At 43.5% G+C, this 12,012-nt stretch overlaps 1 protein-coding gene across 1 annotated transcript in view; it reads left to right on the top strand.

Annotated features, from left to right (window-relative positions):
• Positions 1-8: 8 nt before the first annotated feature.
• Positions 9-12,012, top strand: part of ABHD12 (abhydrolase domain containing 12, lysophospholipase) — a 68,741-nt gene continuing 56,737 nt past the window's right edge. Inside the window, exon 1 of the mRNA XM_077760155.1 lies at positions 9-219. Within this exon, the coding sequence (XP_077616281.1) occupies positions 29-219 (191 nt within the window). The 5' untranslated portion in view covers positions 9-28. The remainder of the gene's footprint in view (positions 220-12,012) is intronic.

Below are 12,012 nucleotides of genomic sequence, written 5' to 3' on the forward strand. Positions count from 1 at the left end.
CCCGGCGGCCGGCCCTGTCGGCCGCGGAATGAGGAAGAGGACCGAGCCCGTCACCTTGGAGCATGAGCGCTGCGCCGCCTCGGGCTCGTCCTCCTCCGGCTCGGCCGCCGCGGCGCTGGACGCCGACTGCCGCCTGAAGCAGAACCTGCGCCTGGCCGGCAAGGGACCGGCGGAGCCGCGCTGCGCCGCAGACGCGGGCATGAAGCGGGCCCTGGGCAGGTGAGGCGCAGCACAGGGGCGGAGTCCCCTTACCTGGCCGGCACGCAGCCCCTAATGCCCCCACCCTTTCATAAGTTTCTTGCCTGCGGGAGCGCCCTACACCTACCCTCTACCGTCCGGTGTTCTCTTCTGATACTCCTCTAAACCTTTCCCTCGCCTAGCCTCCAAGTGCGGCCCTCGGGCATCCTTTCCCCAGGTACCTGCCTGCGGGAGCGCTCCCGATTACCCTCTTTACCTTCCTGGTGCCCTCTTCTGGCCCCCCGCAGAGCTCGGCCCCGCGCCCCTACCCTTCCCAGGGGAGCTAGTGGGACACCGTCAGCGACGGGCTGGAGCAGCGTTTCTCCCGGGGGCTGGGAGCCGCGGGCAGCCACGACCCGCGTGGGACAATAGCGGAGGGGTCGGGGGCGTCCCTGGTGAGGCCCTTGGAAGCTCCGCACGTAAGAGGTGGGACGCGGAAGGGAAGGCTTCCCCTCGGATTTCCTGCAGTGAACTCAAAACTGAGCGCCCCTCTTGCTGGACTGGTGTGTGTGGAAGCTTACCTTTCCCCGGTTTCTCACTTTGGTAATTTTTCTCGGGTGACTAGTCAGAAGTGGCATTCTCTGCTCAGAACTGCCAGACGACCTTTGGGGGAAGGTTAAATGGTCTGCTGTGTCTACGGGCCTGGAAGGATACACCGCATCATCAGCTATTGGAGGGAAACCTGTCGTGGGTTGTGTAGATGGCTCGTGTTGCTTGAAATTTGTCTACACGAGTTGTCTCCTTGGGAATCTCGATAGAGTCAGGAAGTCTTTTGATTATTTGCGTTCTCCCTCTGAGTAGGAGATGAATGCATCTAGGTAAAGCTGGATTTCAGAATTAAGATAGTGTATTTCACAGAGATAAATCTCCCTATATGCTGGCTTTTTACTTATCTGGCTGTTCATAGACCGTATCCTTGATGACAGTTTTGACAGCTGCATGTTTCAGGCTTTCAAGGTGTTGTAGAGTCATTTCTTTTGGAGTCAGCTGGAATGTCCTTAAATGGCACTGGCCACTTCAGTGTCAAATATTTATCCAAATAGTCCTTAAAAATATCAATTTCGTTGCCTGAAAATTGTGAAATTCAAAGCATGAATATTTGGATAAATAAAAATATAAATATTTGAATGATTAGAAATATTTAATCCAAAAGGAGACTTCAGCATTTCCATGTTATTGCTTAAAAGGTCATGAAATTACTCTGTAGTCTCCTGTAAGTAGTACACATTTTTGCCAGAAGGGCAGGACTGACAGTATTTTTGTTTTTGTGTAAAATTATCTAGTAACTGCTCAATATCTTTTGTGAAACTAATTCTCTTTTTTGTGGAGTTTTGTCTGCACTAAAAACTCATGAATAGCTTTAATGTACTTTTGTTAACAGGTTTGGCATAACACCTAGATAAATAGGGGAATTCTTCCTTTGAAGAAATCAAATTGTTATGCCCAAAAATGTTTGGGGAAACAATGCTGGCCTGGCACCTTCCTTGAATGATGTACTGTATTCAAGGGATATGATTCTTTTTATTTTTGTATTAGGGGACCAAGTAAGACATCCAAGAGGTGCTCATATCCTTTGGAGAAACAAAAGGCTATTAGGTGAATAAAAAGAAATGCAGACGGCAGGAAGACCAAATTTGTGTGTTACCCCGTGGTTTTCTTTCCTATTTCTTGGAATGCTCTCCTGGACATTCTTCTACTTTGTTTTCTCTTTCACCAAAGTCTGTACTCAACTGCCATGTCCTCAGAGAGGCCCTCCCAGACCAACCCATCCAAAACAGACTTCATGCCACTCCCAACACCCTTATTCTGTTTACTTTTGTCATCACACTTGTCCCTGACTTGATCTTGTAATTGCCTGTGTACTTGACTTGCTTTATCCTCCCATACAAGAATAGAAGCCCCATGAGAGCAGGGACATTGGGCGTTGTTTCCTCCACCTTTCTGTCTCCAGTTCATGGCCATAGTAGGTGGCTGAAAATACTCTTTGTATTAGTATCTGTAAGTTCCTAAGAAGTGGAATTGCTGGACCAATGAGTGTGTGTTTATAACTTTGAAAGGTGAGGCCAAAGTGCTCTCCAGTGTATTGATGGGTGCTTCCTCCAGCAGTGTCAGTTGTCTGCCATTCCCCCCAGTACTAAATGTTACCAAATATTTTGATCTTTTTCTATTTGATGAAAATGACGTCCGATTTGTAGCTTTAATTAGCATTTCTTAATTGTTAGGTGGCAATTTTTGTGTGCTTTTATAAACCTATTGTATACTTATGGATATACAATATCTGCATATTTTGCCACACTAGTTATTTTCATTATCTGCATTTTGTTGCATTTTATTGTACACATTTTCAAGTATACAGAAGCAGGGAAGACAATATAAAGAAACTCCATGTATCCATCACTTCTTAAGCAGTTTGCCATGTTTTGCCAATCTTGAATTATTTGTCCCTTCTCCCTCCATTTTTTGGGTGGTAGGGTGGGGGGACTAGAGTAATGATTTCGTCCACAAATACTTCATAGTATAACTTGAACAAATAAGGACTTTTTGAAATATATATAACCACAATGCTATATTTATCAAAATTAATAATTTATTGCCTGATACTAATTTAATCTGATACCCAGTCTACATATGCATTTCCCTAGTTATTTCAGAAACAGCTTTTTAAATTTGGTTTGTTTCAAAATCCTGAACATTTTGGGGCACCTGGGTGGCTCAGACCGTTAAGCGTCCAACTTCGGCTCAGGTCATGATCTCTTGGTTTGTGAGTTCTAGCCCCACGTTGGGCTCTGTGCTGACAGCTCAGAGCCTGAAGCCTGCTTTGGATTCTGTGTCTCCCTCTCTCTCTGCCCCTCCCCTGCTTTCATTCTGTCTCTCTCTTTCTCAAAAATAAATGAACATTAAAATATTTTTTTTTTTAATTAAATAAAATCCTATATATTTCTTATGTTTATTTCTGGTTACTTGATCTTTTTTTGTTATTGAAATAGGACCCTTTCTTATGTGTATCTTTTTTAATTTTGTACTTATTAATTTTGTAAGCAGCATCTTATGTAATCATATTGTTTCTAGTAGTTTTAGCAGTTCTCTTGGATTTTCCAGGTATAACATCATATCGGTTACAAATAAGAATTTTGTCCCTTGGTTTGTACCTTTTAAGTCTCTTACATCTCTTTCTTTGATTGCACTGTGTTTCCAGAACAGGATTAAACACTAAGAATGATACTGGGTATTCCTTGTCTTGTTCCTTACTTTACTGAGACTGCTTTGTATTTTTGCCACACTAGTTATTTTACTAAGGGGTGTGTTGCTACTGTTTGTTTTTTTAATAAAAAATGGTTGTTGAATTTTATCAGATGCCATTTGGGCATCTGTGAAATTATGTAGATGTTCTCCCTTGACCTCTTAATAAGAATTAGAGTAACAGATTTTATATTGTTGAATCATTATATTATTGAATCATCAGTGAAAACTTTGTTAATGTGTAGCTAGGGTCTCTTTTTTTTTTTTTTTTTGTTATTTCTAGGAGAGAGAGAGAGACAGCGTGAGCAGGGGAGGGTCAGAGAGAGAGGGAGATACAGACTCTGAAATAGGCTCCAGGCTCTGAGCTGGCAGTCAGCACAGAGCCCGATGCGGGGCCCGAACCCACGATCCGCGAGATCATGACCTAAGCGAAAGTCGGACGCTTAACCGACCAAGCCACCCAAGCGCCCCAACTAGGGTCTCTTAAGGTTTTACTTAGTAATTATAAATCATCATTTGAGAGACTAATCTGTAATTTTTATTTTTATTTTATTTTATTTTATTGAGAGAGAGCATGTGAGCCAGGGAGAGGGGGAGAGAGAGAAAGAGAGAGAGAGATCATGTTCAGCTTGGAGCCCCACTTGGAGCTTGATCCCATGACCTTGGGATCATGACCTGAGCCAAAATCAAGAGTCAGAAACCCAACCAACTGATCCGTCCAGGCATCCCTGTAATTTATTTTTTAATGCAATCTTTATCAAGTTGTTTTAGTGCTTTCTATAGCTTTATTAAAAGTTTTCTCTTTTTCAGGGTGTCTGGGTGGCTCCGTCAGTTAAGCGTCCAACTTTGGCTCAGGTCATGATCTTGCGATCTGTGAGTTCAAGCCCTGTGTTGGGCTTTGTGCTGACAGGTCAGAGCCTGGAGCCTGCTTCCAATTCTGTTTCCCTCTCTATCTGCTCCTCCCTCATTCGTGCTCTGTCTCTCAAAACTAAATAAACATTTAAAAAAGAATCTCTCTGCTTCAGCCAGTTCATATACTTTTGAAGATTTGTTTCTTTAAATTTTGGTGGAATTCTGCTGTTAAACTAAGCCTGGTGATTTTTTAGATTTGCCATTTCTTTCTGGGTTTAGTTTTGGTGATTTATACATTCATAGAAAATCATCTCTTTTATCCAGCTTTTTCCTCTGTATCTGGGGCTGTTACCCCTGTCTTGTTCCCTAATTTGTGTGCTTTTTTCCCCTTGATTAAGACTAGGTAATGGTTTATCTACTACACAGACATACACTGAAGTAGATTTTTTTTTTTCCTAAAGAAATTTTTTCTGTTAGTTAATTCTAGGATAATATGATGCTGCCGAGGGTTCTGGAGAAGTAGAGAGAACATGTGTCTGAAAGTGGTTACTGCACCCTCTCCTCTTGCTGCCCCTGGCAGGAATGTGGCCCTAGGTTGGCCCTGATCATCCAGTCTCTCCAGAAGAGTAGCTCTGTGTGTGTGTGTGCGCGCGCGCGCGCGCGCACACACGTGCATGCGTGCACATGCGCGTATGTGTGTGAACACTCAAACTTTGTAAACATTGGCAACTAATCCAGATAAAAACAGCTTTGAAGTAAAATAAATAATTTTGAGAGAGAGAGAGAGCACACAGGTGAACAAGGGAGGGACAGAGAGACTGGAAGAGAGAATCACAAACAGGCTTCACACACTGTCAGTGCAGAGCCCCACATGGGGCTTGACCTCACAAATGCTGAGATCATGATCTGAGCCAAAATCAAGAGTCAGACTCTTAACTGACTGAGACACTAGGTGCCCTGGACTGGTCATTTCTAAAGGTAAATGTTTATCTAACATATACATTGACCTGCAGTCCCTGGGAGGAGGGACTAGATATTAATTTTGTACAATATCTGGTAGTTTTTGGCAAATGAGGGATTTGTAGGTATTTTCTGTTCCTTTTAGTAACCTAGGTCTTCTTAGGACTGTGCCTTGAAGGCCTAAGTGCTCTAATTTGTACTCTTAGGAAGGTGGTAATGAGATATATGGGTCTGTGTGTTTCAATGAACTCGTCTTTATTCTCCCACTCCCAGCTCATAGGTGGATCTGCCAGTGACTGAGATCAGTGGGCTGCACAGGAGGTTTCATAGCCGGTGATCCTCACCTGTAAATACAGGGTAACAGAGGCATCACCCATGGTTCCTCCTTGACCCAAAGGAAAGAACTTCATCCAGCAGCTAATGGCTTCACTATAATCCAGGAAGGCAGTGGCTGAGGTTAAGGCTGGTCTCCTTGATCATCAGTCTTCCTGAACTCACCCTAGAAGCTTTGCTACATGGTATCTCTTTGTCCTTTCTTTATACCCTAAGAAAGTGAGAGTGTATTCTGAGATAGTTTTGGTAGTTAAAGTCTGCTTTTTTTTGTTCTCCCTCCACTGCCCCAGAGTACAGTCTGTACCTGAACAGTGATAAGCAAAGGGGCAGGCTTTGTTTATGGCACCTTGGCTGGAATCCCCAGCTGGGTCCATCTCTTCCCAGTTGTGGCTTATCTTATCAGGGCCACACTCCAGTCCTGGACCCTAGACCCTAGGACCTGGCGCTTCTCTCATGTCTCCTTCTTTGGTGAAACTTCATACCCTATATCTCTGCTTGCTTTCCAGTTCCTTTTTAGCCAATGTATACTCTCCCTTCTCGAGGGAGTGTCTGTCTTGCACAGTAACTGGGCAGACACTGTTCATATGTGGAAGACATTTGTGAGTAGATTAAAAGGTCCTGAAGACATTATCATGGAGGTGGCCTTGGAAAGAGGCATAAAAGATGGGTCATCTTGTCAGGGTTATGCTGACAGCAGTGGACACAGGCTGCCTTTCCAGACTTGTGATCCTTCTCCTCCTCCTCCTACATGGGCACTTTTCTTTCCAAAATGAAGTCTACAGGAAAAATTTTTACTGTAATATGATCTTGAAAACTGACAGGTTAAGTCAGCGTTCTTCTCCCAGAGATGATGACGCAGAACTTGGGTGTTGGTGGATTTGTGCTTTGCCAAAGGGCCCTTTCAGCTCTGGGAGTGGGTAAGTCATTTGTCTTGTCCTGAACTGAAGGCCGGGGTGGGGGGAGGGTCAGTTAGGGCAGAGGATGCCGACACAGATAGAAATGGTAGCAGGAAGCTTGAGTGAGATGTCCATTTTTTAGAGCTTGGTCTGCATTATAGTATCATTTGATATTTTAGAGGAAAGCTCACATGGATAACAGAGCCTGGAGTGAGTGTTTTCAGGTTCTGTGACTTGGGGAGAGTTGCTTAACTTTCTGAGTTTGTTTCTTCCTCTGTGATGTGGGGATAGAAATATCTTCCCTATAGGCTTGGAGTGAAGTTTGGGTGTATAAAAGAGCTGGGTGCATGATGATTACTCAATCAGTGGCACCTACTTTGGTCGTCCCATGGTTATTACTAATACTAGTAATTGGGGGTATTGAGAAAGCTCTGTTAACCTAGATAAAAGGAATTTATCTCACCTCTTCTCTGCCCCCAAATGATTACAGTATGTCTTCTCAGCCAGTTGTCGTGCTTACAGTTATCATTGTGATCAGTGAACATATCTGTGGGCATTAGAACATTTATAATGGTACTGTTTGGTTATTCAACACTTTTTTCACCAGTTCACTTAGAGTTTGAGTATCTTTTAGGTACAGTAACTCTTCTAAGTCCTGAGGCTGCAGCAGTGGATGCAGATCACATCTTGTGGACTTTACATTCCTGTGAGGGAGGCAGATAACAAACGAGTAAGGGCAACTGCATCAAGTGCTTGGGGCGCTGAGGGGAAAATAGGCTGGTAAGGAGCGCCTGTGGTATGTGCATAGTTTAGGTGGCAGGAGGCCTTTCTGATAGGGGACAATTGAATGGAAGCCACTGGCTTCTTTAGAATGGAGGAATGCCTTGATGTGATGTATGTCATTACCATGTCAGGGCCAAAGGGGGCAGGAGGACCAGTTAGGAGTCATCCAGGCAACACATGATGAGGACTTGGGCTAGCAGCTGTGAAGGGGAGAAGTGCTGCATTCTGGGTCTATTTTGAAGTAGATGTCAACAAGATTTGTGGGTGAATTAGCATGAGAGAGTGAGGATGGTCAGAAGTGCTTCACCAGTATTTTCTTGAGCAGCCAGAGGCAAGGAGCTGCCATGTGCTGAGATGGGGCAGCTATGGGAAGAGCAAGTGCTTTAAGGAGTGATGAGTTTGGTTTGGGGCAGATCAAGGTGTCTCTTCTTGAAGATGGAGGAGCTGGAGTTTGGGGCAGTTTGGCTAACTTCTGACCATTAGACTGCAGAAGGTATTTAGAGTCATGCCTGGGGTCTGAGGGCTGAGTTCTGGGTCCTGGGAGATTAGGGGCTGGGGAGAAGAGGAGACCTGGAAGGTGGGAGGGAATGGGTTGGGAGGAGGGCTAGGAGAAAGGGTCAAAGGAGCTGTGTGAGGAAGCTTATTGCAGATCTGCTCTTGGATTTGGTGATGTGGAGTAGATGCAAGAGTATGTAATTGGAATGGTTGGGATAAGAATCTATAGAGTGGCTCAAGGGAGAGGTGGAAGGAAGAAATATAGATAGCTTTTTAAAGGAGTTTTACAATAAAAGGGAACAAAGATGAAGGGGATAGCTGGGGTGGGAGGAGACTTCTGATCAGTGCTGTTAGAGCTCGTTGCTGTGCTTAGTGGAATGGTCCAGTAGGGATAAACTGGCTATGTGGATGCTGGTGGCACAGTGTCTCTGGGACCCAGCACCCCAAGGCTAAAGTGGAGGGTCCCCAGACAGGAAGGCAGGCCAAGGGCGCTGCAAAGGTGCAGGGAGGTGGTTAGATTTGTGGGGGGATTGTTGGAAGTTGTCTTTTGCATGCTTCTGCTTTCTCTGAAATAAGAACAAGGTTGTCCACTTAGGGGAGATGGAGTAGAGACACTGAAGGTCTTTCTTTTCACTTCTCCACCAGGACAGTCCTGTTCTTTACTCTTGACCTAATCAGACTGTTCTAGCATATTTGCTAAACATTAATGTGAACAGTCATGCTATCTAGCAGGGACTCTTCTTTCTGATATGCAGTGTTTCAAAAATGGATTCCAAAGGAAGTCATTTTAGCTGTGAGCTGCATGTCAGAAAGCCACGTGTGTTTCTGCACAGTTGAGTGCCGCCTGGCTCCAGGGGGGCACGAGTGGGAGGGCACTGGCTCCACAAGGGTCCTGCACACATCCTTGTGAAGAAGGGGTTACAGCTGGGTTTGAGGTGGAAATGGGAAAAGGAGCAACATGAAGTGAGGTCAAGATAGAGTGATTGTGTGGGACCCAGGCACAATCCTTACCTCTTAGGTTTTGCCAGTACACAAATAACTGTTCCTAAATAGAATCTGTCTTGAGATGGTACTTGTGGACTTGAGTCGTGTTAATAATATCTGTGTGCTATTCACCAGAGATGGAAGTGCTCTAAAAAATAAAAAGGGGAGGGTAGATTGGTGTTCATGTGAGAAGTTTCCGAAGAGTAAGACTCATTTTGCAAAGATGAAGGCAGGGAAGGAGTGCCACTGAAGGAATATAAGCAGATCTCAGGAATGCTAGACTTCTGGGTCTGTTCTTGAATCTTGAAAGAAGTTGCCCTGAGCATTAGGGAAAGAAAAGAAAGTTCAAATTGTTTTCAGTTCTTATCAAACTTGTGGAATCTCCATGCAAGGTTTAGATATATTGACTGAACTATTCACAATGGGAGGGAAGAATGTTCAGGGTTGAAGTAAGTCATTTTGATGCAGTAGTAGTTGCAGTGGTTTAGGTCCGTCAGAGACATATATGGCTTTTAAGTGTTATCTTCTTCTAACAGTATGTACAACAGAGACTCGTCCCACCAATCCCGCTTTCATCTTTCATCCTTGACTTGTGCCATTCCTGTTTCTGGAAGATCATTTTGCTCCTACCTGAAAATGGCCATGTCAGTGGTGGGTGCCCATAGGTTATTTTTTTCACTCAGCTACAGTTATCATACTTCAGTTATTGGTCAGATGCGTGCTAGGCACTGAGAACATAAAGATGGAAGGAAACAGTACCTGTTCTCAGGGAGTTCATTGTCAGTTTTTACTTGTTTTTTTTTTTTTAATTAAAAAATTTTTTTAATGTTTTATTTATTTCTGAGAGAGAGAGAGAGACAGCATGAGCAGGGGAGGGTCAGAGAGATAGGGAGACACAGAATCTGAAACAAGCTCCGGGCTCTGAGGTAGCTGTCAGCACAGAAACTGACGCGGGGCTCCAACCCACGAACTGTGAGATCATGACCTGAGCCAAAGTNATTTTTAAAAATGTTTTGTCAGTTTTTGCTTGTGAGAGCCATCAGATCTTACACTTAAATATTTTCATGATGTCTACAGTTAAGACGAAATGTAGGCATGGATGGAAATGGTTAGTCTGATCTCACTTTGTCCTTTGTTTTTCTGACATTTTTTTGTGCCAATTTATCTTTAGAGAATCTCATCTTTTAGGCTTTTATTTCATTGACAGGATGTAATGCATCCTTTCGATGCATTCCTGACTTACCAAGGTTTCTGTAGATATGAGAAAAGAAATTCTCATAGTTGGGGGACACACCACACTTCGACAAGGCATATCATGGTAGAAACTATGGGATGGAAAATAAGAAGACTGGATATTTGATATTTGGCTTAGAGTTCCAGCAGGAAGGGACTGTTAAACTGGTGTAGACTGTTAAACTGGCTGCAAGCCTGCCAGTACTTCTGCAAGGCCTCCAGAGAAAGCACGAGGGAGAATCTGCAGGGACCAAGGCAGGCATCTCCAGGTGTGAGGCCATCCCAGGGGATGGTGATCACCATGGCAAAAGGCAGCCCCCAAGGAACCTATTCTCTATCCCTTTGTTCCTCTTGTTTAAATTTTTGTCTCATTACAAAAGTAATAAATATTTCTCTTTTTTAAAGTTTTTATTTATTTATTTTGAGAGAGAGACAGAGTGCACATGTGAGCAGGGGGATGGGCAGAGACAGAGGGAGAGAGAATCCCAAACAGGCTTCATGCTGTCAGCACTGAGACTGATAAGGGGCTCAGTCTCACCAACCATAAGATCATGACCTGAGCCAAAATCAAGATTTGGATGCCTAACCAGCTGTGCCACCCAGGCACCCCAAAAGTAGTAAAGCTTTCTTAATAAAAATTTAAAACATAAGATAATGAGAAAGTAGAATTTCCCTGGATAATTACTGTTAACAAGGTGACCTATGTTTAGAATATTGCTTGCATATTCGTTCTTTTGTTCATCTTACAAATACTTGTTGAGACCTACTATGTGCTAGAGGATGTGGTTAAAATGTTCTACAAGAGCCAGGCAGGTCCCAGTCTTTATGGAGCTTACATTCTTGTGAAGGAGAAAGGTAGCCAAAAAAGGTAGTTTTTAACTATACAGTAAAATTTCAAGGGGTGCAAAGTAGTATAAAGAAAAAAAATACAATTAGCAAAACTAAAAGGCAACTGGTGGAATGGGAGGAGATATTTGCAAATAACATATCAGATAATGGGTCAGTATCCAAAATCTATAAAGATCTTATCAAACTCAACACTCAAAAAATAAATAATCCAGTGAAGAAATGGGCAAAAGACATGAATAGACACTTCTCCAAAGAAGACATCTAGATGGCCAACTGACACATGAAAAAATACTCAACATCACTCATCATCAGGGAAATACAAATCAAAGCCACAATGAAATACCTCCTCACACCTGTCAGAATTGCCAACAGCAACAACTCAGGCAACAACAGAGGCAAGGATGCAGGGAAAGAAGATCTCTCTCTTTTGCCCCTTTGGTGGGAATGCAAACTGATGCAGCCACTCTGGAAAACAGTATGGAGGTTCCTCAAAAAATTGAAAATAGAATTACCCTACGACCCAGCAATTGCACTACTAGGTATTTATCCAAGGGATACAAGTATGCTGTTCTGAAGGGACACCTGCACCCCAATATTTACAGCAGCACTATCTACAATAGCCAAAGTATGGAAAGAGCCTAAATGTCCATTGATGGATGAATGAAAAAAGATGTGGTATATATATGATAGAGTATTACTCAGCAATCAAAAAGAATGAAATCTTGCCATTTGCAACTACGTGGATGGACTAGAGGTTATTATGCCAAGCGAAATTAGTCAGTCAGAGAAAGACAAATATCATATGACTTCACTCATATGAGAACTTTAAGATACAAAACAGATGAACATAAGGGAAGGGAAGCAAAAAGAATATAAAAACAGGGAGGGGGACAAAACATAAGAGACTGTTAAATGTGGAGAACAGGGGCGCCTGGGTGGCTTAGTCAGTTAAGCGTCCGACTTTCACTTAGGTCATGATCTCGCGGTTCGTGGGTTCGGGCCCCGCGTCGGGCTCTGTGCTGACTGCCAGCTCGGAGCCTGGAGCCTGTTTCAGTCTGTGACTCCCTCTCTCTCTGACCCTCCCCTGCTCATGCTGTCTCTCTTTCTCTCTCTCCTAGAAATAAAACATTAAAAAAAAAAAATGTGGAGA

Source organism: Crocuta crocuta, unplaced genomic scaffold (genome assembly GCF_008692635.1).
Source record: "Crocuta crocuta isolate KB4526 unplaced genomic scaffold, BGI_CrCroc_1.0 scaffold23, whole genome shotgun sequence".
Classification (NCBI taxonomy): Eukaryota; Metazoa; Chordata; class Mammalia; order Carnivora; family Hyaenidae; genus Crocuta; species Crocuta crocuta.